General features: G+C 59.3%; 8 protein-coding genes across 8 annotated transcripts; 5 read left to right on the forward strand and 3 right to left on the reverse strand.

Moving 5' to 3' along the window:
* Positions 1-543: 543 nt before the first annotated feature.
* THITE_2126725 (uncharacterized protein) lies at positions 544-2,269 on the forward strand (the record flags this gene model as incomplete). The annotated part of the gene is made up of 5 exons (XM_003650662.1): positions 544-966; positions 1,054-1,221; positions 1,344-1,614; positions 1,700-2,088; positions 2,159-2,269. The coding sequence occupies 5 exons, from the start codon at positions 544-546 to the stop codon at positions 2,267-2,269; spliced, it is 1,362 nt and encodes a 453-aa protein (XP_003650710.1).
* Positions 2,270-6,010: 3,741 nt separating this feature from the next.
* THITE_63059 (uncharacterized protein) lies at positions 6,011-8,316 on the forward strand (the record flags this gene model as incomplete). The annotated part of the gene is made up of 2 exons (XM_003650663.1): positions 6,011-6,060; positions 6,140-8,316. The coding sequence occupies 2 exons, from the start codon at positions 6,011-6,013 to the stop codon at positions 8,016-8,018; spliced, it is 1,929 nt and encodes a 642-aa protein (XP_003650711.1). The 3' UTR covers positions 8,019-8,316.
* Positions 8,317-9,569: 1,253 nt separating this feature from the next.
* Positions 9,570-10,421, forward strand: THITE_2110477 (uncharacterized protein). Its single transcript, XM_003650664.1, has one exon. It carries the CDS (start codon positions 9,675-9,677, stop codon positions 10,053-10,055), a length of 381 nt encoding a protein of 126 aa, XP_003650712.1. The 5' UTR covers positions 9,570-9,674; the 3' UTR covers positions 10,056-10,421.
* A 1,681-nt stretch (positions 10,422-12,102) lies between these two features.
* On the forward strand, positions 12,103-13,050 carry THITE_2110481 (uncharacterized protein). Its single transcript, XM_003650665.1, has 4 exons — positions 12,103-12,310; positions 12,404-12,455; positions 12,510-12,693; positions 12,753-13,050. The coding sequence occupies exons 1-4, from the start codon at positions 12,196-12,198 to the stop codon at positions 12,909-12,911; spliced, it is 510 nt and encodes a 169-aa protein (XP_003650713.1). The 5' UTR covers positions 12,103-12,195; the 3' UTR covers positions 12,912-13,050.
* Positions 13,051-13,752: 702 nt separating this feature from the next.
* On the forward strand, positions 13,753-15,951 carry THITE_2110483 (uncharacterized protein). The gene is made up of 2 exons (XM_003650666.1): positions 13,753-14,165; positions 14,281-15,951. Exons 1-2 carry the CDS (start codon positions 14,098-14,100, stop codon positions 15,587-15,589), a joined length of 1,377 nt encoding a protein of 458 aa, XP_003650714.1. The 5' UTR covers positions 13,753-14,097; the 3' UTR covers positions 15,590-15,951.
* A 423-nt stretch (positions 15,952-16,374) lies between these two features.
* Positions 16,375-18,064, reverse strand: THITE_2041902 (uncharacterized protein; the record flags this gene model as incomplete). Its single annotated transcript, XM_003650667.1, has 4 exons — positions 16,375-16,831; positions 16,922-17,126; positions 17,421-17,450; positions 17,683-18,064. The coding sequence occupies 4 exons, from the start codon at positions 18,062-18,064 to the stop codon at positions 16,375-16,377; spliced, it is 1,074 nt and encodes a 357-aa protein (XP_003650715.1).
* A 1,323-nt stretch (positions 18,065-19,387) lies between these two features.
* THITE_2042085 (uncharacterized protein) lies at positions 19,388-21,203 on the reverse strand (the record flags this gene model as incomplete). The annotated part of the gene is made up of 3 exons (XM_003650668.1): positions 19,388-20,362; positions 20,537-20,775; positions 20,933-21,203. 3 exons carry the CDS (start codon positions 21,201-21,203, stop codon positions 19,388-19,390), a joined length of 1,485 nt encoding a protein of 494 aa, XP_003650716.1.
* Positions 21,204-21,915: 712 nt separating this feature from the next.
* THITE_158294 (uncharacterized protein) lies at positions 21,916-22,647 on the reverse strand (the record flags this gene model as incomplete). Its single annotated transcript, XM_003650669.1, has 1 exon — positions 21,916-22,647. The coding sequence occupies one exon, from the start codon at positions 22,645-22,647 to the stop codon at positions 21,916-21,918; it is 732 nt and encodes a 243-aa protein (XP_003650717.1).
* Positions 22,648-26,653: the final 4,006 nt, after the last annotated feature.

Consider the following 26,653-nt stretch of genomic DNA (forward strand, 5'->3'; position numbering starts at 1 on the left):
GTTACAGGGTTGGAGTGTGGCTTGGCACACGCATTCTTTGTTCACCTCGGAGGCCTGCCGCCGGTCTAAGTAGAGCTGGTGTGAGAGTTTGCGCCCTGCCTCGGATCTTCAAAGGACGTTGAGAGCACGCTGGGCCCGGCCGGGCCGTTCGACCCTACCTCCAGCCAAGCTGTTGGCCGTCGTGTTTAAATCCATTGGTGATGAGCGTCCGTACCCGAAACGCCTCTCCGTACCGCCACCTGACAAGGGCTTGCCCACTGGCGTCTAACACCCTGGCTCTTCCGCAGCCTTGTCACGCGTGGGCTGCCTCGGCAAGGCAAATCTCGAGAGCCTTCCTTTCCTTTTTCAATGACGCTCGTTTCTTGTATTTTATTTGTTTTTTTTCTTCTTCTTGTTCTGTATATCGGTGTCTGTTCTCTCCTCATCCCAACCGCCTGCTTGTCCCTACCGACACAACCACGTTGGGCTCCCCTCCAGCTTTGCTCCGCCTTTCCCTCCCCAGCACTGCTAGCACGCCGCTAACCTTCCCAATAGCAATACACTATGGATATGCCAACCCCATGGGAGAAGTCATTCACCCGCGGCCTGGAGGAAATGTGGCAATCTTTCATCGACAAACAGTCCATGCTTGTCGAAGACGAGATACTCCGGGCCATCGAAGACTGGCTCGAGAAGTGGATGGAGAGAAGGACGGCTATGTCTGCCAGCATCATGGCCGGTATCACTGGCGACGAGGAGGGAGCCGCACAGCTGTGCAACAGGATACCTACGGCTAGAGATGTGGCCGGAAACGTCGCCAAGCGCCTGCACACGAGATACCATTTCGACGACGTGCGTATTGTCGAGCCCGAGATCATCTCCATTTCCCCCGGTCCAGACGAAGGTGTTGCCGATTCCCATCATTCCAATGACCAGCACGAGGATCCCGGTCGAGACGCTGCCACCAGGAACGGCGCGGCGGCACAGGTACGTACTCCATGCGGTTCACACCAGCAACCGATGGGAATGTCGGCTCTGTCCTGGCCGACCTCATGTAAATCTGACCGTTGCCAGATTCAGCGGGCAAGCCTGACTCAAACCCAGGACGGCGTCGGCGGGCTTGGGTTTCCCCGGCGCGGCACGGCACGCCACGGCTACGATTTGCGGAGCATTTATGAGCTCCCAAGCTCTGATTCCGAGAGAGGTGAGGGGGACGAGGATGACGAGGGCTCGCGAGCGCCGGTAAGCGTGTGACATTCTCTCTTATGCCCCTTTTATTCATCCGCCTGCGATACGTTATATCCCCTTCTACGATCTTCCCTCGCGCCACCACCCTGCTGCTGACCGTGCTTCGTCTCCCGCAGACGAGGATGCGTACGATAGACGCAGATGAGGTGCAGGATCAGGACTTCATCTTCCAGCATTCTGGTTTAGGGCGCGGCTACTTTGTCATCCGATGCGAGCGCAACAAGGACGCCACCGGCGTGGTGCACCGGTTCGACACAGACCCATTGAAGGGCGATCGAATCATCAAACACTTTAGAAGCGCGAAACCCCGGCCGCGTTGCCACAACGCCGATCAAGCGCTCCCCCGTATCAGGAAGCTAGAGGCGATCAGGAGATTTGGATACAGAGGTAGGCTGGACTTAGTTGTCTCCCTCACCCAGCACCTCGGCCACGGCTCAAAAGACTCATAGACTCACTACCCCGGCGTCAACAGTGGTAGACACCCAAGGCGACGACGTCACCCGCGGGTGGGTGGCGCAGAGCAATAAGCGTCTAATCGCCAAGGTGAAGGAAAGGGAGAGAGCCAAGGCCGCGGCCAGGAGGAAGGGGCAGGCCAAAGCCCAACAGGCAGCCAGCTCCAAGGACAAGGAGAAGCAGAGGGGACCGCCCCCCCTGTACGACGGGCCTGCGAGGAAGTGCGTCTCGAGTGCGTCCGCCGTCAACGTCGCTGAGCTCGGGGCTGCTGGACCGTCCAACGGCGCGGGCGCAGCTGCCGGCGCGGGCGCCGGGTTCCACGAAACTGGGCAGGGAGCCAGTGCTAGCAACTCGGGTCAAGCACACCAGGGCGATGGTGGGGAGGAGACGGACGAGGACTCAATTCTGGTATGTCCCCATCTCCTAGTTCCTACTACCTCTGCCATCAGCACGCTAACTCACGGCACTAACAACAAAGAGAGACCGAGTCGTCAGTGACATCGTTGTCGACCCTGAAGTGAACCAAGCGAGCCCCCCCAGGTTCAGCGAGTTGTGGGCCGAGTCCTATCAAGCCGGAACGAGGACTTAGACACGCCTCGGGCTGCATCCTGGGAGTTTTTGCCGTACATTGGTGTAAAGTAATCCGTATACCACTGCAACTACGGAATACGGATCCCTCGAACGGAAGGCATCCTAGTTCCCTTGACAGACATTCCACTATTCTCTCGAAAAGCTGGGCTGCCTGAAGTTGGCTCCCAACAACTCAGCTCTATCCAACCCAACTCAATCCAATTCAACGCAATTTGGCCCTGTTGGCAGTCAATTCTGGGCCTCGGATTGAGTTGTTTCGAATCGATTAGATTGCCAAGACCGCATACCCCTGGCACCCCCCCACCTGCCCCGCTTTTCTCGGCCTAGCGCCTTCGCAAGATGCCTCCGAGCCCAGCCCAGCCAGCCACCACAGCCACCACAGCCACCACAGCCACCACAGCCACCACCAACCGAACCCCTGTTTTCCCCCACTCTCTGGGCTTGGCATGCAAATGGAGCTGGTCAAAGTGGGTGGCCGTTAGGGTTAGGGATATATGTGGCGATTGACGAGAATTGACACGAATTGATCAATCACAATTCAACTCAATCGGCACCACGGCCTAGGTTATCCTTAAAGAGGTCCCGCCAAGACTAATTTCGGAGACTGCCGCGTACAAGTATTTACAAATCGCCAAGGGGTGAGCGGGGCCGCGACGACGTCGAGCAACATCAACGACATCAACGACGAACAATCGCAAAGACTCGTCGCAACAACTTCACGAAACCTCAACCAAATCGAAAAAAAAGAAAACGAAGTTAACCCGCACCCTAACCTTAACCCGAATCCTAACCATTAACCCGAACCCTAACCAGCGGGGGGCTGGCGCCGCCCCCCGCACCCCCGGCGAACTAACCTGTGGCTAACCCGTGGCGATAGTGCAAACCCCTTGGCGGTCTTGGCGGGGTACTGACGCTGTAAAAACATTGCCGACAATTGGCCGAAATTAGTCTTGGCGGGACCTCTTTAAGATCCAGCCACGGCCTACGCAATTCAATCCAATCTGAGCCTCAAAATTGAGTTGATTGAGTTGTTGGGAGCCTTGGCCTGAACGGACCCACAAACCCCTCGGCCATTATCCCGCAAGGCCAATGTGACACAAGCATGAGCATTTGCGGGTTGCGCCCGGCCATACATCCATCGGCTCTGAAAATATCATGCGCACTGAAGTCGCAGGATCTGTTGGTGCAAGTCAGTTCGATTCAGGAAGTGAGGGCGAAAGGGAGGTAGGGATTTTCGCTGCCCTCTGTTCTTCCAGAACATGCCCCACCATGGAGAGGGGCAGCGAAATAGCTCACGCTACCCACTTTTCCTTTCGCCCTCGGGGAACAGTGTGTACATACTGTGCACTCTGCAGAAGATGATGAATGGGCAGACCAACAGTTCGCACGGGGCATGCGCGCAATGCGCATGGCGAACCACTGCGGGGGAGGCGCTTTGAAGGAGCACCAGCCGTTTGATCGGCGCTGTAGGTGCAGATAATATGCACCTTATGTGCATACATTCACAGGTAGTGAACAGCTGTTGTGCGACGGTCCCCGCAGCATCTCAGTGGCTGTCGGCAACCGGTTATTCTTAAAGAGGTCCCGCCAAGACTAATTTCGGAACCTACCGCTTACAAGTATTTACAAATTGCCGCGAGGGAGCGGGGTCGCCACGACTTCGAGCAACATCAACAACGAAGAATTGCAAAGACTCGTAGCAACAACTTTGCGAAACCTCAACCAAATTGAAAAAAAAGAAAACGAAGTTAACCCGCACCCTAGCCATAACCCTCACCCTAACCAGCGGGGGGCTGGCGCCGCCCCCCGTACCCCCGGCGAACTAACCCGTGGCTAACCCGTGGCGATAGTGCAAACCCCTTGGCGGTCTTGGCGGGGTACTGACGCTGTAAAAACATTGCCGACAATTGGCCGAAATTAGTCTTGGCGGGACCTCTTTAAGATCCAGCCGGCAACCTCCTCGTTTCGTCCCTTTCGCCGAGACAGGCAAAGGCAGGGGTGGAGGCAGCAGAGGACGCACCAACAGATATTAACTACATTACCTACCGAGGTGTGTACCTTGAAGTTGATGGCCTCGGACTCGGCAAACGTCGCTTCCAGGTTCGCCCGCCCCAGCACGCCGCCATGGCTGCCGACGAAGCGGGGCGCCGCAGACCGAAACCACAGAAACATGTTAAGGCGATGCGGGCAGCGAGCCAACCAACTCGTTAGCGAGATATTCCAGCCACGGCTGGGTTCGTTAGTCCGCCCGAGCGGCCAGGGTAGCGTAGCATTTCCCAGCGACTTGGGAATTCGGGGCGGAGTCGGGGCCGCTTGCGCGCAGAATATTCTCCTGTAGTGTACACTATGTATGGAGTGCCCAGAAGCCACAGCGAGAAGACGCCGACGTGATCCCGGAGAATCGGCCGGTGGCGAGTCGAAAAAGCGCCGTGCCGGGCCCGAGTTTACGCTAAGACTTCATCGAGCAAGAAAAAGCGAGGGGACGGCCCGGGTGAGATAACCAAGGTAGGCAACGGCTGTGAAGTGGTAACTCCTCCATGCGCAGGACTGCACATACGCTAATGTGGTGTAGGTCACGTTAATTCACTTAGCGTGCAGAAAACGTGGGTTTTTAGCCGATTGTGGACGGGTACGCTGTGGAGCTAGCTAGAGCGTTTTGAGCCTAGCAAGGTCTGGACAACGGACAAAGAGCCCGATTCATTCCCACCAACTGACCAGCAGCCTCTTCATGGGCTGACAACTGTTAGCCCGGTGAAACGGAGAGCGTTACATATCACAGCATTGTAGCGTACACAGTACTGTGCAGCAACATAGGATACATGTTCCTCTTCTATGATTCCTACCTTTGCAGCCCGTTTCAGATCCTTCCTTGTGTAGACGGAGGAGGAGCATGGACTACACTAATACGCCTGACACAAGTACGGAATACATTACCTTCGCCGCAGGCGAGCACTTGTAGTGTATGTTAAGGAGGGAGCTTCTGCCAAGAGACCGCGCGCGACCAGACGCTATCGAGTCGAGCCCCTCGCTTCTCCACACGTCGATAACCGCTCGGGCTGGACCCCCTGGACATTCCTGTGTCTGGTACGCTATCCTCAGCACCGGGTTGGGTGTCGCAGGGGTGGCCCGAACGGACATCCTGCCCCTGACAGGTGCCTGCTGACGGGCAGCCTTGGATTGGAATGGAGAAGGAGGGGAGAACCATTCGCGCCCCGCAAGCAATTATTGGCTCTTCCAAGGTGAGGAGGGCAGCTCTTAGCCTGAAAGGCGCAGAAATGAGGGGCCCAGGCATGGATTGGCCCCCATGGGGAACCCGTTCAATCCTCCAGCCAAAGCGCAGTCAGCAATGGCCGCAATGCCCGCAGTGTGCCCACCCGAGAAAACATCCCGACGCCACGCGAGCGCCCCAGGTCTTTATCCTCGCGTGCCTGCGCCGTCCCTCGTGGCTTCCCGACCCTTTGTCTCAGCCGACCCCCGATCACCTGCGCCTACCACGTATAACGCAGTAGTTTATAATTGCCGACCGGGACTGTGACACCGTCTATTTTGAGTATCATCAAGGCCCGCTGTAGCAGGACCGTCGCACCCTCGACCAGTCTACCCTGTGGTCCGCCGATCGTCGACCAGATCGCCAAGTCGCGTCGATCATTGACCCCAAATTTTGTCTTTTTTGGCCTTTGGCTTCCTTTTTTAATTTCTTTCATTTTCTACCAAGGCGAAAACAACAACGCAAGTTCCCATGGAGCCGTACGCTCACACCGCGACGGCGGACGAGCTGGACGAGATGGCGTAAGCTTGCACGCGAAGAGCTGGCCGCAGCGGCGGAACGGAACATGCAGCAGCTGACGGAGCACTAACTACTGTGTAGGGAGAAGCTCGGCCGGCTGAACTCGCGGGGATCCGGCTACTCGCGCCACACGCAGTCAGTGTCATCGGTGGACGAGCGATACGACGGACGACGCCGAGTCCCGTCGTCGGGTAGCATGTCGCTGTCGCACGCGCCCGACTCGCCGAGGTATCCCGGCCAGGATGATGTCTTTCGGCTGCCGACCTACGAGATCGGGGACCGGCCCGCCGCGGCGGGCCCCATGCAGCCTCCCGGCACCCCGCGAGCCTACCCGCAGTTCCACCGAAAAGACTCGTACTCGTCCGAGAGGCGCCCGTCCAGGGGTTCGACGGCCGGCTACAGCCTGTACCCCGCACCCAAGCCGCCAATGACCAAGCCGCTGCCGCCCGTCCCTGCGCTCGCGCTCGGCCGCCAGACCTCGCGCCGCGCTTCGTCGCAACCGTCGCTGGACGGCTCGGAAGCCGGATCGGGGGAGACATCATCCCGCTACTCGCAGTCGTCGTCGAGGGGAAGCACGCTCGAGCGTGTCTCTTCGACCGGGAGCGCGACGGCGTCCACCCCCGCGGCCCCGTTATCGTCACCCACAACACCGGGCGAATTCCGCGCGCCGCTGCGGCCAGTGCGACCGCCGCAGCAGCCGATGCAACCGCAGCACCCGTCCTCCTCGCAGGTGACCCTGGTCCCCTGGAAACAGCTCGTGTCCAACGACAAGCCGCTCAAGGAGCCGTCCGTCTACTTCTTCGACATATCCACCACCTCGGCGACGCTGGCCAGCAAGCACGGCAACAACATCGTCCGGATATGGTCCGTCGGCAGCGGCGAGGTGCAGAACAACCTCAAGATCTCGTGCTACACCACCGCGCAGGCGCGCTCGCGCGAGTACTTTGTGCGCAGCCACGCGATCCTGTCGGAGCCCTCCAACCTGATCGCCATCGCCACCGGCTTCGGCGACACGCTGGAGATCTGGGACTGGGGCAAGAAGAAGCGGCTGCAGACCTTCGACAACGCCAACCGCTGGGCGGCCGTGCGCTCCAACGTCATGGAGGCCGGCTGGTGCTCGCTGGTGACGTACAACGGCGACGCCGACACCATCGACCTGTACGCGCCGACCCGCAACGCCAAGAAGCCCTTCAAGAAGGCCCGCACCATCGAGCTGCGCAAGGCCGGCCTGCCCGTCCTGCCCAAGTACCCGGAGCTCGCCTTCTCCGCCACCGGCCCGCTGCTCGTCACCGCCTCCGGCCCGCGCCCGCCCCGCCTCGGCCACCCGCCCCCGGAGCGCGAGACGCTGCTGACCGCCTGGGAGGTCCACGACGGCGCCGCCACCGCCACGCCCTACAAGGTCGTCGCGCCCTGGCAGCACTCCGAGCTCGACACGGCGCTGCCCTCGGGGCTAGCCACGTACGGCTCGGTGGCCGTGTCGATCTGGATCCCGGCGTCGTACCGGGCGGTGCCGATCCCCGCCGAGCGCGGCGGCACGGGCGGCTACAACCTGGCGCCCGTGGCCGTGCCCTACCGCCACGTGCTGGTGTGGGACTTCGCGGCGAGCTCGACCCGGACGTTCCGCATCCCCAACACGTCCTCGTGCGTGTCGCCCGACTGCCGCTTCGTGGCCTACTGCGACGCCCGCGGCGTCGAGAGCGGCGCCCGCGGCTGCCTCGCCCTGCTCGACGCCATGACCGGCCGCCAGCTGTGGTGCTGGCCCGATCCCGACGCCGGCGTCATGGACGACGCCGTCCAGAACCACCTGCCGGACTTGAGCAAGGTGTCCGAGATGTGCTTCTCGGCTGACGGCGGCTTCTTGTTCGTCGGCGATTTGGACGGGGGCATTGCTGTGTTTGAGGTGAGGGAGGGGAGCGGCGGCGCCGCGGGGTCGGGCGCGAGCTTGCGCGGGGTGAGATAGTGAATGGGATGGGATGGGATGGGGTTGGGTTTCCCTGGGATTGGTTGGGATGAGACAAGGTGACGTAATGATCGTGGTACAGTTTACGTGCGGCGGTGGATTATCCCTGGGAAGGTTTTGGATAGGTCGGGCTGGTGCTCGGAGGCGGCACGGCGTTCTTTGGGTAGGTCCCGGATGGACGGCTTTTCTTTTGGCTGGCGAATGTGGCATCACTTGTAGTAACGCGAGGCTAGATGGTGACGAACTTCGCTCCCGTATAAGGAGATGAGGATACCCAATTGTGTAATCTGGTCAGTGTAACATTGCCAATGCTATATCGCGGACCAAAACTACCCCAGGGCGAAGTGGGGATCTTCCGCTGCCTCTGTTCTGTTCTTCCAGAACGGAGGGGCACAAAACCCTCGGATGACATGCTGTGTACTGCGGTAGTTAACCTACCGAAACTGCCGGACAATCTATGACGCACTAAATCTACACCAAATCTTGTTAGTGAGATATTGAGCTTCAAATATCTCAACAACCACTTAACAAACATCGATAAAACTTGAGAGAGCATAGGTATTTCAAGTAAAATAGCGCTCTATTTTCTTCCCCTCTTTTTTTATAGGGTTAGGGTTACTCGCAGCTGACCGATTGGAAACATGCTGCCCGCCTTTTTGTGCCCCTCTGTTCTCGAACGATGGGCAGCGGTTGTCTCCACTTCGCCCTCGGGTACGGTATTCCCCTCTGCTTGACGCCCGCGGCTTTCGCAACTCCCATATCCCTTCGCCCATCTTCGAGCGCGTCCATGCCGACCAGACTGGCCGTAGCGACAGTCAACCAGCCTATCTCTTAGCGGTACTGATTGTGTTTGCATCGGCGTCTTCTCCAATCCTCTATCTCTCTAGAGTCATTACCGTGTAGCGACTCGCTGGCATTTGCCGGCGACCGCCAAGCCCGTTTCACGCCTTCAAACTTAAACATGACTGCGACGGTCCTACATCCGACACCCGAATTGAACCCAGATCGGGTAAAATGGCCATGCTGGCTTGAACTACACTACCTCGGGCACACTCTACTACGTAGGAGAAGTCAAGCATCGCCTAGGTTGACCCCCTATTCAGCGCCATTGCCGCGCCGGGATGCGACAGTGCCGTGGCATTCAACGCTCCTTTTTCGGGAGATTTCTGCTCTGCGCATCCGTCCCGCATAAATTGAGTAAAAAAAGAGAACAAGAACAGAAATTCCCAACGTGTTCTTTTTCTCCCCATTGTGCATTTGGAGTTGGACCTTAGTCCCGAGCTCCATGGACATCCCCATCCTCGATGCAGGGGTTCCATTTATCAAGAGCGGTGTGTCTCCCAACCACCTCTCCACTCGGGCTTCACCGCATTAATCGTACTATTTTCTCGTGGACTTTCGCACAGCGTATGCTGATAAGACCTGGATAGAATCAGCGACGTCTACGAATCTCCTTACCTACCGCACAACAGCCCTCACAATCCATCATCTTCACGACCCCGGTCGAGCGGGCCTTTTCCCTCCCTCCCTAGCCCTGGCCTCGAGTCGCGAGTACACGCCACCGACCGCCCAGCCAGCACCCGCCCATCCACACCCCACTCAAAAGAAAAAACCTAGCTACCTACGCAGTAGCTAGGTAGCCAGGAACGGTCGAGCATGTTGAGCCTCGCGGCCCTGCCCAGCCTACTACCGAACCTGAGCAACCTGAGCGCCGTTCTCCGCAGCACGTCACACCGCCCCCGCCACGACGGGCAGCACGCCATCCCGGAAGACGACCTCCTCAACAGCATCTGGATCGGCCTGCTGGGGGTCGAGGCGCTCATGGTGCTGGGCGTGGCGCTGCGCGGGCTGGTCGGCGCGGTGGCCGCGTCGCGGGTCGGCGCTGCTGCGCAGAGGCGGTGGAGGAGGGGTTTTTCGGTTGGGATGGCCTCGTCCGAGATGGAGATGGGGATTGGGCATGGCGGTGGAGATGGGGCCTGCGCCTGGGGAAGAGAGGAGGTTTCCCGGGGGTTGGTCGTAGGTGAGGTGTCCGGATGATGTTGACTGGTTGTTTGATTGATTGATTGTATTGGGGGTGAGATGCGGTGTGGTGGCGTGTTCGGTCAAGGTTATGCTTGGATCAGATGACCGAGAAGGGAGTAGGTGGGAGGGGAGTGGCATGGTGCGTCTTGTTTCGGGCGACGACCGGGATGCATTCGCGTGTTGGCGTTTGGGACGGACATCTGTTGTTGCAGGGCGATGAGTGACGAGGTCGATGTGGCACGACGTTATGAGCAAATAATGAAGAGGCATAATGAAGACGCATTGCTGTTGCGATGGAATGGGTTAACGATCTCTCTTTTGCCTAGAGCAACATGATTCGAGGCTGGAACGCACCGCAGGATTTGATTGCATGAATTACTCTAGACGCTGCTTTTGATTTTGGCTTCCCGCTCCACAGCATCCGGATCGGTCGTTGAGCGTCTGCACTGCTGAGTTCTGAGACCATGGATATTGTCTCGCGTCCTTCAGCTAGGCCAAGCTCAATGACTAGACTTTACGCAGGGACTGATTACCACTTGATTACTCGTTGTAGGGACTCAGTCTCCTGACACTCGACTCACACATCTGCACCAACAAGGTAAATGGCCAGCCGCATAGGGATGGGTACCGCGTGGCTCGCGCTCTCAGTTGATGAATGCGAACGCTATCTTCCGCGTGAGCGTTGAGCCGGGACTTGAGCTTGGGGCTGGAAGACCGCTACATCAGCACTCATGGCGCTCGACGCCTAAGCACCGCGATGTGTCCGATGGGGGGGTTGCTCGGCGGTTGCGCTGGGGTGGTTGATGAGCGGATGGAGGATGACAGCACACGGATATAAACATCCGGCCAGATGCTGCGGACCATAGTTTTGATTCGTGTATGTACAACAACGGGCGGGGAGGGTGAGTCGTCTTAAACCGGCAGAGCGAGCGCCTCTAGAGCAGGCCGGACTGCCGCTTGCGGCGATCTCGCTCTTGTATTTCGTCGAATGCTGTACCAACCAGAGCGATTCACGAGCAGTCCTCGTGCCAAGTACGGATACACACGCCCACAATGAATTGACCTCAGCCCGTTTGGCCACGGCGCAGGCCGTCTGAGTCGAACCAATGGCCGAGCGGTGCCTCGCGAGGCTTAGTCACAAGTCGCATTGAGCCGCCCGCTGCTGCTTGCTCATTGACCCTTCCGGCGCTTCCGCTTGGGCAGGATTGGAAGGCTAGGAGCTTCCCCGCTTCGGAGGGGCTCCGTTGCACGCCTGCACGACTCGACTTCGCACATCAGTTCGAAAGGTGCGACGAGGGGTCGGCTGCTGCGTCCCTGACAGGAGAACCGGCAAACCGTGATCTCGACCACACACGTGCGTCGCTGCTCTCTCTCACAAGCAGTTTCCACAGACGCAAGAAATTGGGAAGAGATTCCTTCCTCTTGTGATTGCTGCTCGAAGCAACCTGTGTCCCTTCCAGGTCGGAGGATGCCCCGCCCTAGCCCCACCAAGCCCCACGCAGTCCTTGCAGCTTGGCTCCTTCGCACCTTGTTGTCGCGTTGTCCCTCGAGGTTCCTGCCCATAGCTCACATTGCCGCAACTGCTTGACGCGCACGACGCAGTGGTCGGAATGTCTCAAACCTTAGCGACCAAGGCTGTGGGGTGTACTGCCAGTATTGTCACCATTTGTGGGAGTGAGCAACTCGAGAATGGCACGTGAGCGCTGGCTGCCTCAGGTGGGTCAAGCCACCTGGTACCCCAGATTTACCCCAGATTTCGCTCTTGCTGGGCTGTTAGTGCGCCTGCAAGACGCTCGGACCAGGTACCTTTCCCTGTTCGAGCCTGGCTTGGGTTGGCTGCCATGTCATGCCATGATGATGTACTCGTCACGGGATCTCACTGAGCCAGCCATCAACACGTGTACGCATGTACATCGTACGGTGGCAGATTGCGCCTGCTTCCCTGCCAGATTACCCCGCTCGATATGACAGCTGATCGAGCTGGTGGCGCCAGGTACCCTTATAAAGCCAACCCACCTTCCTCTCCCTTTCCAGCTCCTTTCCTCTCACCTCGCTTTCCATTCAACCGCCATCCGTGAAGCCTTGCGCCGTTTTTGTCAGCCCAACTTCACAAAATCGTCCAATTAACCTCTTTCTCTCAAAGCCAACAGCCACCATGTCCGAACCGCTCACAAAGGTCGACTCCGCCGTCCAAGGTCTCGAGACCAAGGAAACCAAGCAACGTCGGGCGAGCTCGAGCGCCACGGGGGTCATGAACATCAATGACCTGGGTGAGTGGTCCTTTGTGCCTGCCTGCTCCCGCCCGGAGGCCGAGCGCACGCTTCCTGGTGCCTAGATCGCTAACCGTTGACTCCGATGTGCAGAGGCCCAGGGGATTGAGCTACAAATCGCCAAGGAGACACAAGGGACTGGCTGGTACGTCTGACCATCTCCGCGCGCCCGCTCACCCGGCTTCTAACGGCCATGTAGGAAGATCAACACGTCGCCATCGACAATAGAGGACAAGGAGATCCTCAAGAAGATGCTCACGACGCCACCCGTCAAGAAGATTGACCTGCACTTCCCTCTCGGGCTCCAAGTAACGGCGCGGAACCTCAAGGGCGTCACCATCAAGGACGCCTTGGATGCGATCCACAAACAGTTCAAGAAGAGGGTTCGTCATCCTCATTGGTGTTTGCTACCCTGACGCAGTTCTGATATGTCGTGCACCAGGCCGATGACGAGCTCGACCTGCCGTACCTGGCAGGCTTCGAGTGGGACAAGGAGGAGTCGTGGACTCACCTGATTGTGCACCTCCGGAAGGATGCTGGGCTACCGCCGACCAGCAAAAAGAAGAAGAACAAGGCTGCTGAGGCTGCTGCCGAGGACTGAGTAGAGGGCTCGCCGTCGCTAGTGCAACTGCCGCTCTGTTCTGGGAACGAGCGCCGTGGCTTGTCAGACTAGAACCGATCAATGCAATGCTTTCCCGAATCCGCCTGCGCCAGTTGCAAGCGCTTGTCCTGCGTGAGATTGTATCGTGGTTTAATAGGCGGCGTGGGCATGGATTCAAGGGTCGCGCTCGCACACATGCAGTCGCATGCGGGCTCCTGCCCAGCGCAGAAGGAGAGTATCTGACGTGGAGAAAGTGCTGCAAGGAGCTCCTTTGGGATCATAAGACGAATCTACAAATTTCTTGACTTACGCGGTCTTTCGCATCTGTTGATGGGATTGGCACTTCAGGTGGATGAACTCGCTGGAGAATGTACTGCGACAGGGAGGCTTCGAATGAGAAAGAGGCTCCAGTTAGGCAGCGACCGCGAAGAGAAAAGCACATCCATCCGGGAAGTGTCGAGGTGAGCAGACCGTCGAGGAGACGGTCAGTTCGTGATGATGCCAATGCCATGACGACTGTGAGCTGACCCCCCTCTCCCTGGTGATGCTGATGATGCAAGCGAAGGCCCTTGCCGCTTTGGGCTGTTTCCCAAATGCCACAGCGGGAGCCCGAGTCCGTGCAAAACTAGCCCCGGCACGGGTCCGGACCTGCGCAGCCGGATCGGATTCCGTCAGCCCCGAGTCGATCACAGCTGGCTATGTCCCCAAACGGAATTTTGTTATATTCGCGGCATGGCCCTGTCCGGCGCTCTCTCAAGGTCCCCTCCTTCTTGGCTGGCAACACGGAACAGCGGGATGGTGTGGGGAAGCTTGCAGCTGTTCGCGCGGTGGGTGTGCTTGTGGGGCGCATAACGCCGGCTACCTTCGGCCCGGAGCGCGGCCTTCCCAGCTTTCCAGCTTCCCAGCCCGTCGCGGAATTGGCAGGCTCGATGCAGCTCCTCTCCGATTGCACGACCAAAATGCGAGTGACGACACAAGGTGGGCAATCGATGCCTGGCCCGGCCGAGGAACCGGTGCTCCGCATTCGCGGAATGGGCTTTTATTTTTTATTCGACTGCCCTCTCTGCATCTTCCGTCCTCCAATTGCTTCCCGGTTCTCCAACTTGACGTCCCTCCTCCTCCGTCTTTTCCTTCCGTCGAGACCCGACTCTGCCTTAATCTTGCAATCGACTCGACCTGCCGCAAAATGCCCATCACCAACTTCGACTTCAAAGAGAAATACCAATACCAAAATGGCTTCGGTTGCTACTTCGAGTGCGCCTCCCCTCTTCCCTTCTGCCATTGTCTCCGTTCGCCTCCCTTCCGCATCTCCTCCCCCTTCCGACCCCACCTAGTCCTCAACTAACCGCCTGGTCCCCCCGCCGCCCAGAACCGAAGCCGTCCCCGGCGCCCTCCCGATCGGCCAGAACTCCCCGCAGAAACCCCCGCTAGGCCTCTACGCCGAGAAGCTGTCCGGCACGGCCTTCACCGCGCCGCGGCACGAGAACAAGCAGTCGTGGCTCTATCGCATCCTGCCCGCCTGCACGCACCCGCCCTTCGCCCCGGCCCCGGCCCCGAACGAGTCGCTCGGCCTCGGCGGCGAACCGTTCCGCCGGCTGCGCCACATCCCGAACCAGCTGCGCTGGGACCCGTTCGACCGCGAGCCCGACGCCGACTTCGTCTCGGGCCTGCACCTGCTGGCCGGCGCGGGCGACCCGACGGTGAAGCAGGGCTGCGCCGTGTACGTGTTCGCCGCCGGCAGGTCCATGGCCGAGCGCGAGGCCTTCTACTCGGCCGACGGCGAGCTGCTGCTGGTGCCGCAGGAGGGCGTGCTGGACATTCGGACCGAGATGGGCTGGCTGCTGGTGCGTCCGATGGAGATCTGCGTGATCCCGCGCGGCGTGCGCTACCAGGTGCGCCTGCCGGCCGGCCCCGCGCGGGGGTACGCGCTCGAGGTGTTCCAGGGCCGGTTCGTCCTGCCGGAGCTGGGGCCCATCGGGTCCAACGGGCTGGCGAACGCGCGGGACTTCCAGGCGCCGGTGGCGAGCTTCGACGAGGACTGCGGCGCGACCGCGTCCGACGGGCCGAACGAGTACGTCGTCACGGCCAAGTTCAACAACGCGCTGTTCCGGACGACGCAGCGGCATACGCCGTTCGACGTGGTGGCCTGGCATGGGAACTACTACCCATACAAGTACGACCTCGGCCGGTTCAACACGATCGGCTCCATCTCGTTCGACCACCCGGACCCGAGCATCTTCACGGTCCTCTCGGCGCCGTCGGACCACCCCGGCACGTCCGTCGCCGACTTCGTCATCTTCCCGCCGCGCTGGCTGGTGGGCGAGGACACCTTCCGCCCGCCGTGGTATCACCGCAACACCATGAGCGAGTTCATGGGCCTGATCCGGGGCGACTACGACGCCAAGAAGGGCGGCAAGGGCGGCTTCGTGCCGGGCGGCGCGAGCCTGCACAACGTCATGAGCGGGCACGGGCCCGACGTGGACAGCTACGAGGGCGCCAGGAACGCGGAGCTCAAGCCGGCCAAGGTCGGCGAGGGCAGCTGCGCCTTCATGTTTGAGAGCTCTCTGATGCTGGGTGTCACCGACTGGGGGCTGAAGACGTGCCAGAAGGTGCAGGAGACGTACAGCGAGCACAGCTGGGGCGGCGTCAAGGTTCACTGGAAGGGGGGCAGTGCGTAAAGCCGGCGGGTGAATCCGGGGATTGAACTGACTATCACTATTCCGTACTATTCGATGTTTAGATATCGGGTAAGCCGCCGGGTTGTTCTGCTTTCCGCCTCTCTGAAGCTTGAGAAGCCCACCGTGATTTGATAACCTGTCAATGTAGCTCATGCATCCACCGCCCCGATGTCCTGGATACATTCGGTTAGGTAACCGTCTCTGCCTCCATGTCAAGCCCTCACCCGAGGAGTTCCCCAGCGTCTGGCCCTGAATCATGCCACTTGTGGCGATCTAGCACAAATGCAAGCACACATACACACACTCTCTCTCCAATGCTCGCTCCGCCATGCGCATGGCCCTCTCCATGGTCGGCTCAATGCGGATACGGGTGTCGTAGAGATGAAACCTAGAAAGAAGAAAATTGGAAGGGTTGGCGAGTCGTAAGAGTCGTATCGGCAAATCGTAAGAGTCATGTCGTTCATGTCGTATCTGTAAGTGTCCGTTCATGAATGTGCCCGCCGGGGTGCGGGCTCGGCTCTCAACCCGGTGTCGCCCCGTCCGGCAGCAGATGTCGTCGGCGCTTGTCTTGAGAGCGGTAGGTAATCGAAATCGAAATTGAGGAGATGATCAGCGGCCACGGCGCAGCCTGCGTGGTGGTCGCCCAAAGACCATCCCATCCGTTCCTGCTCCGTGAGGTCACCGTTTTGGCAGTAACTGCCCAGGCTCGTTGTTGGGCAACAACATCAACCCTCCGCTTCCTCGATACTGAGAAGAGGCCTGTCAAACGAGCCCAAGGATACTCATCAACGCTCCGGCTTTTTCCCATACACAACGTGCAATTCGAAATACACATGCACGCTCTCGTCCATGAGCGCCTTGCGCACATCGACGAGAAACATCTCAATCTGCAGCGGCGTCCAGCCGAGCGCGGCGAGCGGGCGCGCGCTGACGCCGCGCAGGCCCTCCATCATGACGGTGCGCGTGAGCAGGCCGCAGCAGCGCAGCCGCGGGTCGCGCGGCCAAGGGCCAAGGGGCAGCTTGAGCGTGGCGCGGCGCACGTCGGCGAACCCCGCGCCGCGCATCGCGTCCGGCAGCGCCAGCACCGCGTACACGTCCGACCCGAGCGCGCGCACGCCCGCCGCGATGTAGCTGATGAAGTCGCGCAGGGCGTACGGCGTGGAAGGCGTCAGCGTGCCGTCGTCGCTGCGCGGGATGAAGCAGATGTCCGAGGCTTCGAAGTAGCCCCCGGGTTTGAGGTGGCTGTTGGCCCGGTTAGTTAGTCACACAGAGTTGGGCTTGGTGGAGTGGGGAAGGGGGGGTCGGCTGAGGAGAGAGTGCGCGCGTTCGTACCGGATTGCCCGCTCGAGGAGGGCTTGGGGGTCTTTCACGGAGTGCAGCGTGTTCCGGAGGTGGATTAGGTCGTACTTATCCTCGGGATCGATCCATTCTTCTTCGAAGTCGTCGACAAAGAAGTGAACGTTCTCGGGGACGAGAGTCGGCTGGATGGGGGATAGATCGATCCCGGTTATTTTCGTCTTGGGGTACTTGTCGCCGACTGCGAGAAGGCAGGTCAGCGCCGGCCTCTGCTTCTGCCGGTTTCTTTGCGGTTTGTTCAGGTGGCGGCCCAAGCCTGCATGCGCATCTAGCGGACATGGAGGCACGCAGCCGAGTGCCCAGTCGGGCGCCAACGTTGCACAAGAGCTATTGATCGTGCTATGGGTGGTTGAACATAATGAGAGCCGTGACACGTGTTGCACATGTACATGCTCAGCGCTGCTGTCCTACGGTCCGTGTGTCCGTGACCAAGCCCTCGGGTTCCCGATGAGAAGGAGAGATGGAAGCCACTTACGCTCCACGGCCCAGATACCCGTGCCAGTGCCTGCCACACGCAGTCCACAGTCAGCTTCCCTGTCCATGGTGAAACGCGGCCACCGTGTGCCTAAAGAAAGATGGTGCTCATCTTTCTTCACATTCCTCTCCCTATCCACACTAGTCGGCGAGTCAACTAACCATCGCCGACTGCTCCCCTCGCGAATGCCATCCTTAGTTCGCTCTCCGACTCCTGCACAGGAGCACACACCACCAAACAACGCAACCGAGAGAGAACTCACCTAAATCCAACACCTCCCCGCCGGCTTCGAGGGCGTCCTCGACCGGGGAGAAGAAGTACTTGCCGCCGGATAGCAAGAGCGAGTTGGCGTGCTTCAGGTCGTCGCGGATCTGCTCGGACTCATCGTTGGGGAAGGCGTACTTGCCGGCGCGGTAGGCGTGGTAGCGTAGGCCCCCTTCGAACACGTGCTCCCGCACCGAGCTGGTCATGGAGGCCGCGTCGCCGCTCGTGCCGGCGTCGGCGCTGGCGGAGCTGTCCGTGGTCGTGAGGGTGGAGTTGCTGCTTGGGGCGAGGCTGGACGCTGAGGCGAAGGACGGCGGCAGTGCTGGGCTGCGGTTGGTGGTGAGGGGCGGCTTGGCGGTTTCCCGGAGGGCTTCCAGCATGGTCTTGGCGGCATCGTACAGCTCGTCTTCCGGGATTGGGTAGGTTGCGGCTTCTATGAGGGCGGAATCCTCGTTGAAGTCCATGTTCAGATCGGCTGGAGGCGGGCGGGAAAGGAGGCATTTGGAAGAAGGTGGAGGGGGCAGTCAATGGGTGGCCGAGGGGCAGAGGACGGGAGACAGACGTTGAAGTGGGAGAGAGAGGGGCCTGGCTCGGGTCCCGAGGATCTGGTACCGTGTGGACCCCCCCTCGACGAGAGGGATCAGGAAAATGCAAAAATGGCAAGGGAAGCGAGCCGGCGAGCCCAGAGCTGTGGGCTACCCTAACTAACGTGATTGGCGAGGCGCATCCCCGGCGGCCCCCCGGTCCGGCTCCCAGCGAGTCGGGTCCCAGGAACCCAGCCTGGGGAGGGGCAGAGGCCCGGTGGGTGGGGGCTCACCATTCCGTCGGGACCCGCGAAAAGTTCTGCTGTTCAAGACGGTTCGAGGTGCCCAGTCAGCAGCGGTCGGCAGAGGTCGAGCAGCCGCTGCGCAGCCGTCACGGAACGTCGGTGACAAAAGCACGCTCATCCTGATGTGCAACTGACAGTCGCAGTCTCAGGGCTGCAGCGAGAAAGCACGTTCTGATCATGGACAGCGGGCAGAACCCTGCGTGAGCGGTTCTTCTTGCGTGTGTCGGCTCGGGAGGGCGGAGGGGGGAGGGGGGCTGCTGACTTCGGGATGCATCCTGGTTGGCCACAGGTGGTGGTGAGGGAAAAAGTAAGACAGGTCAGGCAATTGTGGGCGGGCTGAGGGGGGCGCCACGGGTAACAGTCCCGGTTGGCGGTTGGCTGGCCGAGTTGGGCCCGCGCTGCCCGACCTACGCCTGACATACCACCTCACCGAGAGACCTGAACCCGGAAGTGCTGCCAAATGCGAGCAGTTACGCCGAGTCAACATCCCGTCTTTATGCATGTACGGAATACTGTGAGCGATTAATTAACTCTGCTGCCCAGTCCGAGTCAGTTCCAGCTCCCCGGGTAGCATCGCGCAGACCGGCGTGGCCCGTACATACAACATCAGGTCGCAGCAAATTACATCGCGGGATTCCTGATTCCTGCCAGCACCGCATGCGATGGCTCCCTGTAGATTTTTCCTTTTTTTTTCCTTTTTTTTTTTTTTCGCCTGTAGCTTGGTTGATCTCCCGTAGGCCCAAGCATGTCAGTGTTGTGCAAAATCCCGAAGACGTATGTATACACGCAGTTGAGGCAGCATCTTGATTAATAGGCGAGGAGAGGCTGGAGACGACTTCTGTCGACGCAGGATGCCGAGCGAATCCACGCTCCGTTATCTCGGATCGGCTGCCAGGACGGGCCCCGATCCAGCGTTCCCCCCGCTCGGCTCGGGCTTGGGAATCCCATCCAGCCGTCCCCGGAATTTCTGCGCCAGCCTCTCCTCGGTGATGCGGAAGACGTCCGGGAACCACTCCCTCAGCTCGTCGCCGTCTCGGCCCCCCATCATCTCCACGAGCGCCTTTGCGCACATCCAGCACAGCACCATGCCGTGCCCTTGGAAGCTGCAGCTGGTCCACAGCCCGCGCTGGCCCGGCACTTCGCCGACGAAGGGGAAGCCGTCCGGGCTGAACCCCATGATACCGGTCCACTCGCTCCGCACCCGCCCTTCGGGGTCGTCCTCGCCCCAGCTCGGCCCGAAGTACCGCGCCGCCGAGTCCCTCAGATACTCGCTGATGACCTCGTTGACCGTCGTATCATCCGTCGTCCCAAACTCCAGCAGCCCGTCGTCCGGCGCCCGCACCAGGCCCCCTCCGATGATGATGTCCCCCGCGAACCTCGACCCTTCGGGCCGCGGCACCATGTACTCGTACCCTTTCTCGTAGATGAAGCTGTACGTCGTCGGCAGGCAGCCGCCGCGCGGCATCGCCCGTCCGGGCCGCTGCGCCGTGACCTGCCCGCGCAGCGGCACCACCACCCCCTGAAACTGCGGCCACACCGCCGCCGTGTACCCGTTCGTAGCCAACACCACTCTCTTCGCCTTCACCACCCCTCGCGGCGTGGAGACCTCCCACAGCGCACCGCCATCGATCCCGTTGTCCTCCTTCGCTGTCTCCAGCCGCTTAACAGGGGTCCCCGTCTGCAGATTCAGCCCCTTCTCCAGGCACAAACGCAGCACGCCGACCACAAACTTGTACGCCGACAGACTGCCGGCAAAATACCCCACCCCGCCCTGCACCTCATCATCGCCATGCACCCAGAACCTGCTCCGCACCTCGTCGGCGGAGAACAGCCGGTACCGGCCCTCGGGCTCGACTTCTACTTCCACCACGTCCGCCTCCCCGCTTTCATTGTGCATATCTCGCGCCACTCCCTCTCTCTTCCCCTTTGCAGCTGCCCCTCCCTCTCCCGCTCCCGTCCCAACTCCCGATCCGGTTGGCGCTCCAGCTTCCGCACCTGCTCCGGCCGCCGCCAGCGGGACCACAGCAAACGCCTCGCGCATCGCGGCCACCGCCTCCCGCGCCGCGGCCCACTCCGCCGCGTCGTAGATCACGTCCACCGTCTCGCACGCGCGCAGGTCGCACGCGATGCCGTGGTCGCGCGCGAACGCGTGCACCGCCCGGATGCTCGCCAGCTCCAGCCGCGCGATCTTCTTTGCCGTCGCCAGGGAGCTGCCTGCGTGGTGCAGGAAGGTGCGGTAGGAGGCGGCTTTGGTGTGGCCGCCTGCGGGAATTAGCGAAGAATTGGAACGGTTGCCGGGTTGGTTGTTTAGTCTCGGCGTGGGTGGGATTGATTACATCCAGAGGGGGACAGGGGAAGGGGGGAAGGGGAAGGGAAAGGAACGACAAACGGCGGCAGCGGGGCTATTTAAAGTACGTACCGTTCCGGCCCGTCGCGCCGGAGCAGGCCTGGCGCGCCTCGAGCATCACAATGCTGCTCTGCTGCTGCTGCTGCTGTTGCTGCTGCTCCTGCAGCAGGCCCCAGGCGACCGCCGCGCCGGTGATGCCGCTGCCGATGATGACGGTGTCGGCTGTGGCCGGGAGGTCGGCCGTGGTCCGGTGGTCGGCGATCGGGTCCGGCGGGTCTTGCCAGTAGCTCACGGTCGGGTTGGCGTGCGGCAGCGACACGGGGATCTTGGCGCGCTCGTCCATTGTCGTTGTCGTTGTCGATGGCAGGCTAGATAATGTAGATATGGATGGAGATGATGTGTCCTGTCTGAACGTGGCGTTGAAAGAACTGATTGGACCTTGTGGTGAGAGTTTAAACTGCTAACTGTGGCAGGGTGGAAGGGAATACTTTGATTTTGCGCCGCCGGAGGAGGTGAATGAACTTGATTCAATGCTTGCTTAGCCCCTTGGGGGCTCTGCCTACGTGGATGTCGATGAGTAGTCAGTCGGTTTGTTCCGAAGCGGGGAAGAGAAACAAACCCTCTTGACTCCAGTTGGACGACTTCGGATAGCGGTGGGATGCCGTGGGGATCGGTTGTGTCACGGTCCAACCGCTGCTCCAGTTGATTAGTCTACACTAATGCCTATGAGGAGAACAGTTCCATTAATTACCGCTACGTCGCCGAGCCATGTTTCACTATTTGGCCAGTATCATTGCTGTCAACAGCATCAAGTGTCAATTGTTCTGAAGAATACAAGTGTGGTCTAGCTCCTTGACATACCCAACTCCCAGCAATGCTGTCAGTATCCCACAGCGAGCCAGCCCAGACAAAGTATGAAAAAACAGGAGACTCCAGACGCCAGATAATCCGTAGAAATACTCATGTCCGATCCACGTCTACCCAAAGCATCCCGTTCCCGTGATTCCTCTTCCCGCTCATCCTCCCGTCACCTCCCTCGACCGCTTTGTTTTCCGCTAGCCCCGGTAGAGGCTGCACTTTTTGGTCTCGCCCCGGGAAATGCACCGCATGCAGGCGCCGTGGTAGACCTTAGGTTTGACGACCTGGCACTTGGCGCGGTCGCCTAGTCGCTCGCACGAAGTGCACTTCTGCTTGGTCGATGGCTCGCTGGCGACCGACTGCGGGCTGTCGAGGGCCAAGTTCCCCATGCCGAGGGTTGGGGAAGGGGTGACGAAGGATGTGGACGCGGTCGGAATTGCTTTATTCTCCGCCTTGTCGCTTTTCTTGGGTTTCTTTGCGCCGGTGGCCTTGGCCATGCGACGGCCGCCAAGTAGCGGCGGATCGGAGATAAAGGTTGTCGACTGCTTTTTCTTGATTGTGACGATGACGACCTCGTCGTCGTCGTCGCCGTCACCGTCGCCGTCGCCGTCGCCGTCGCCGTCCTTTTCCTTGCCCTTGCCCTTGCCCTTGTCCGCCGGATCGTTCAACGGCGCGTCGCTTGCATTGACCTCGATGGTCTCCTCAGCGACATCGTCGTTGTCGATCTTCTTGGCGTCGTCGCCCAGCACCTTCGTTGCCGCCTCAGCCAGCGTGAGAAGGTCCTGGTGCTTTGCCTCGGGCACCGGAAGGTACTCCCGCTTGCTGGCTTCTTCAGCCAGGACATCCAGGGGGCTGGGGTTGGGAGGATTGTCGGTCGAATTGCGACGCTTGCCGCCGCGGTTGCCGGTGTTGACATTTTTCCGCTCCATGTTGGTTTGTTTGATGAGACCCGTCTTCGTGAGATGCGGAATTGAGTGATTCTGTATGGAAGAGAGCCTTCGACTTGGTTGGTGCTGGAGTGGTAGTATGTGAGGAGTGAGGAGATGTGAGTTAGGTGTGCTGGTTCGAAGAGGGTGCGAGTATTTTCGCAGGCTGAGTAGCCAATCTCATATATACCAATTCCAGGACCGCACTCGTGCCAGAAAAAACAGAGCCATGTTGTGAACAGCTTGCGAACATCAGATGGAAGATGAGCACAGCACGGCTGTTCATTGCTTCCAAGACTTTACTTCAGGCTGGCATGAGCGCTTGAACATGGGGCGCTCCCAGATCAGGTGGGTTGTGATGTATGGAACGAGGCGCCCGCGGCGGCTCTCATTCAATGTCCACGGCCTCGTGCCGGTACATGTCTGTCAAGCAATGGGGACCAACACGTTTCTAGTATAATGAACTCCTTATTGATCGATTCCGACTCTTCACCAACAGCCTCCCTATCTCTGTTGGAGGAGAGTCCTGGTCTGACCCTGAGGTCATGTGAATTGGCTTCCCTTCATGTCGTCGCTTCCTTCAAAACTCGGGGCCCTCAACGTGGTTAGGGATACTGTCGTCCTTCGGACACAGAATCTATAATAAGGCCGGCCGGTTTTGCGGCATTGGGGCGGCCACACTGGAGCACCATGCCCTCTCCCCTTCTTATACAGTTCCATTGTTGAGGTCCAACCAGTGATGTGGTTCATCCCCCCTCTTGGCAAGCACACATATTCTGCGTCGGTCAGGACCTCTCGCGCAAGCATTGCCCAAACGCCAGCAAGAAGCCTTCATCCATGCCTGGTCATTGTTTGGCTAATGCTACGATACAGCCCGGTTTGCTCTGTCAGCGGTCGGCACGCAAGGTTGGTGCGAATGAAGTCCACGAGCAAGATCACACCGGCGAGTTCTGTTTGGGTGTTGCTAAAGTTGCTAGTTTGTTGACTGATGTAGCTGGAGAATGACTGCTTGGGAAGCTGGCCACCCGCAGTAAGTGGCATTGCTGTCGTCTTCTTGTCATCGCCGCCCAATGGTGTGTTTCTCGAGACCCGTTGTCTCTGTTTGTTGAAGGCAGCGCTGGCAATAACCCGGTGCCCATCTCTAGACTCCATGATTCTCGGAACATGATCCTTGACCAAGCGCGATCGATCGGTATCTCATGCCAAAAACAGCCTCCCAATCAAACGCTCCGCAACCTCTTCCGTGTTTCCTTCTTGTCTTCCCCTGGCGGAGATTGGGCTCAAGAACTCGTTTGTTGTCCGACCCGGTGGGCTTGGAGGGCATCCTGAGAGCAGTCATACACAACGGACGCGGAGTGGTGTCGGAAGTTGCTGGGCTGGTGGCGGAATCTGCAGGTTGTTGAGCCGGTGCCAAGTATTGCTCGGTTATTCTGGCTTCTGCGGAGCGGACAAGCTGGGCGAGGACAAAGAAGTCGTCAAGATCGAGATGGCCCTGGGAGAGACTTGGCCCGTTATTCCCTGCTCTGCGCCTTTGTTTCCCCCTGTATGATTTGACTACCCACCTCTTTTCTGCCAGACGGCCAGTGCTGTCCCTGATGTTCTCGCAATCTTGACGAGCTAGTGGTAGCTGCTGTGTACAGCACTTCTCTCGTTTCCATGTTTGCCGATGACCTGTTTGAATGGATGGGCCGTGGAGAACGGCAGCATTAACGCACTTGAGAGACAGAGCAGGCCACTATGGAAGCTTGTCCTGCTGCCGTCCTTGGTTGCCGCGAAGTGCCCAGTGTCCACCAGGCCATAAGCAAAATGCTGGACCCTGAATTGATTCTTCTCTCGCCCTGATTTAAGGGATTGGTAGCATCCCTGTGACACAGATGATACCAAGTTAGCGCTCGCTCTCTTACTGCAAGACTGACCATCTACTTATCCAAATGGATAGGAACGGTATCTGGACACCCGGTGCCTCCTGATTTCTAAGCGATCATCCCGTCCCTCCTTCTTTAACAGCTCGCAGATCGTGCTCACCCACGTAAGAAATTGGTCGCCGCTCCGCCGTGAACAGGGTTGGGAAAGCAGACGGAACTGCCTGCCCAGTCCTGTTTGTCTCTCCAGTTCGGAGCGCTCCTCCGCCGCGATTGTTTGCCTGATATGCTCCTGTCGTCCAGACCGTTCGGTATCCTCCCTGGCTTGTTTAACTTGGGCGTCGATGGCTCCGCGGAAATGGAATCGAAGAAGGGGTTCGTGCCTAAGCTCATTGTATCCTAGGAGATAGGACAAACCGGCAAATGTCAGCCATCAATCTCAGTCCAGATGACCAGCTAGTCACTGTTGGGTGTCTCGAGAGTTCCTTTCCAAGGGACATGAAGGGGATAAAGCAGGAACAGTCTGGACATGACCGTGGCCCTGAGGGTTTGGAGAAACGACTCTGGTAGTCAGTAAACTAGAGTCAGTGGGTTGATAACCCTTCTCGGTTGAAGAGAGGTGTGCCCAAAGCCGAGAGTCGCTTCCTGCGGATAAGACGGTTCCGCCAGGAGTCTGGGCTCGATCTGGTATGTCTGATGCGCCGGCCGCTCGTGTGCTTGGAAATGATGTCTTGCCTGCGGAATCACTTGATTTTCGCGCTGCTAACTGGCATGTCGATGAGCGGGATGCCCGAAACACTCGGTCAAAGGAACACAAGCCGGCTGTCGACGGGCAGCGCAGGCGGGCCCCCGGGCCCGCCGCAGGCCTGCCCGTTTCCTGGCCCTGCCTTTCCCCCCGAGCCTACTACCCTGGCTCGCTCTCCTCCTCTCTCTTCTCTTCCCGCCCACCGCCGCCCTCAACTTGTCTCCCCACTCCCGATCGATCCTTACATTACTGAACAAGCAAGCATTCAATTCTCGCCTAATGCCACGCAGTCTTGACTGCTCCCCATCTTGCTCGCCTCAGCGTGCTTCGGCTCGCCTCGCCAGCCTGCGTCTCTCAGAGCAACGGTAAGCACATCACGACATTCCACCGATCGCTGCTTGAGCCTGGCGCGCCAGGCCGATCTGCTGACTGACTACCTAATCGCCTTTGCGGCTGCGCCGAACTGATTCTCGCTGCCCCAGGCAACGGTGGCCGGTAAGTTTCCTTCCTCTCGTCTCTCCCGCCTTCTCTCCTCCAGCTGGTTGGCCGGTTCCTCTCGGGGTCTTGCCCTAATCACTGGAAGCCATTGTGGCCCAGGTTGTCCGGCCAGCCTCTTTCCCGCATTCTTCCTTCGGCCACATCCTCCTCCTCTTCTCCTCGCAAGCCAGTCGGCTATTCAACCTTCCCGCAACCTATTCTTCCTCCTCGAGTTTGATTTCCCTGGTGGAGCCTCGTTTTTCTATAAAATCCCCCCTCCTCACATCTTTTCCGCATCCTCTGCTCCTTCCCACAACCATCCTCTCCATCTTCCTGCTCCATCTGCCTTCTTCACTCTGCCTCTTCCAACTTTCTCCTTCAATCTTCCTCTTCCCTTCTCCCTCTTCCATCTTCTTCCCCCATCTTCCTCCTCCATCTTCCTCCCCCATCTTCCTCCTCCATCTTCCTCTCGCGCGTCAATGTCTTACGGTTTTCCTCACTCGCCCCATTTCTACCTTCTACATCGGTTTATTTCTCCTCGACGATTTTCTTTTGCTCACACTGAGCAATCGCAGACGCGCTTGTGCAGTCGCGGCCAGCGCGATGCGCCTGACCGCGACGCGCTCTGATCAGACGGATTTGACAGGCAAGTATCACTGCAGTATTCTCCCTCACTTCCTTCTTCTTCCTCTCCATCTTGCTTCGCTTTGTCGCCTACCTCGCCATCCATTCAGCTTTTCTTTGCCATCGCCCATGGTAATTCACTGCCTATCTTCTCTGCCTTTTCTCACTCAGAGCAGCCAGCAAGCAAGCAGCACCATTCCCTCGCAATGCACACTCAGCGCACGACTTTCCCACCGTCTCTGCTCTGCTAACAACCGTTGCGATGCACACTAGGTCAATCGCTTGTCGGTCGGTCAATTGA

The sequence above is a fragment of the Thermothielavioides terrestris genome, chromosome 1, assembly GCF_000226115.1.
Source record: "Thermothielavioides terrestris NRRL 8126 chromosome 1, complete sequence".
Lineage (NCBI taxonomy): Eukaryota > Fungi > Ascomycota > Sordariomycetes > Sordariales > Chaetomiaceae > Thermothielavioides > Thermothielavioides terrestris.

Excerpts from the sequence above, each read along its gene's own strand:
- THITE_2110483 (XM_003650666.1), top strand. The coding sequence starts at position 14,098 with ATGCCCATCACCAACTTCGACTTCAAAGAGAAATACCAATACCAAAAT. Across the intron at positions 14,166-14,280 it reads GGCTTCGGTTGCTACTTCGA|AACCGAAGCCGTCCCCGGCG; the intron begins GTGCGCCTCCCC and ends CCCGCCGCCCAG.
- THITE_2110481 (XM_003650665.1), top strand. The coding sequence starts at position 12,196 with ATGTCCGAACCGCTCACAAAGGTCGACTCCGCCGTCCAAGGTCTCGAG. Across the intron at positions 12,456-12,509 it reads GAGACACAAGGGACTGGCTG|GAAGATCAACACGTCGCCAT; the intron begins GTACGTCTGACC and ends ACGGCCATGTAG. Across the intron at positions 12,694-12,752 it reads ACAAACAGTTCAAGAAGAGG|GCCGATGACGAGCTCGACCT; the intron begins GTTCGTCATCCT and ends GTCGTGCACCAG.
- THITE_2110477 (XM_003650664.1), top strand. The coding sequence starts at position 9,675 with ATGTTGAGCCTCGCGGCCCTGCCCAGCCTACTACCGAACCTGAGCAAC.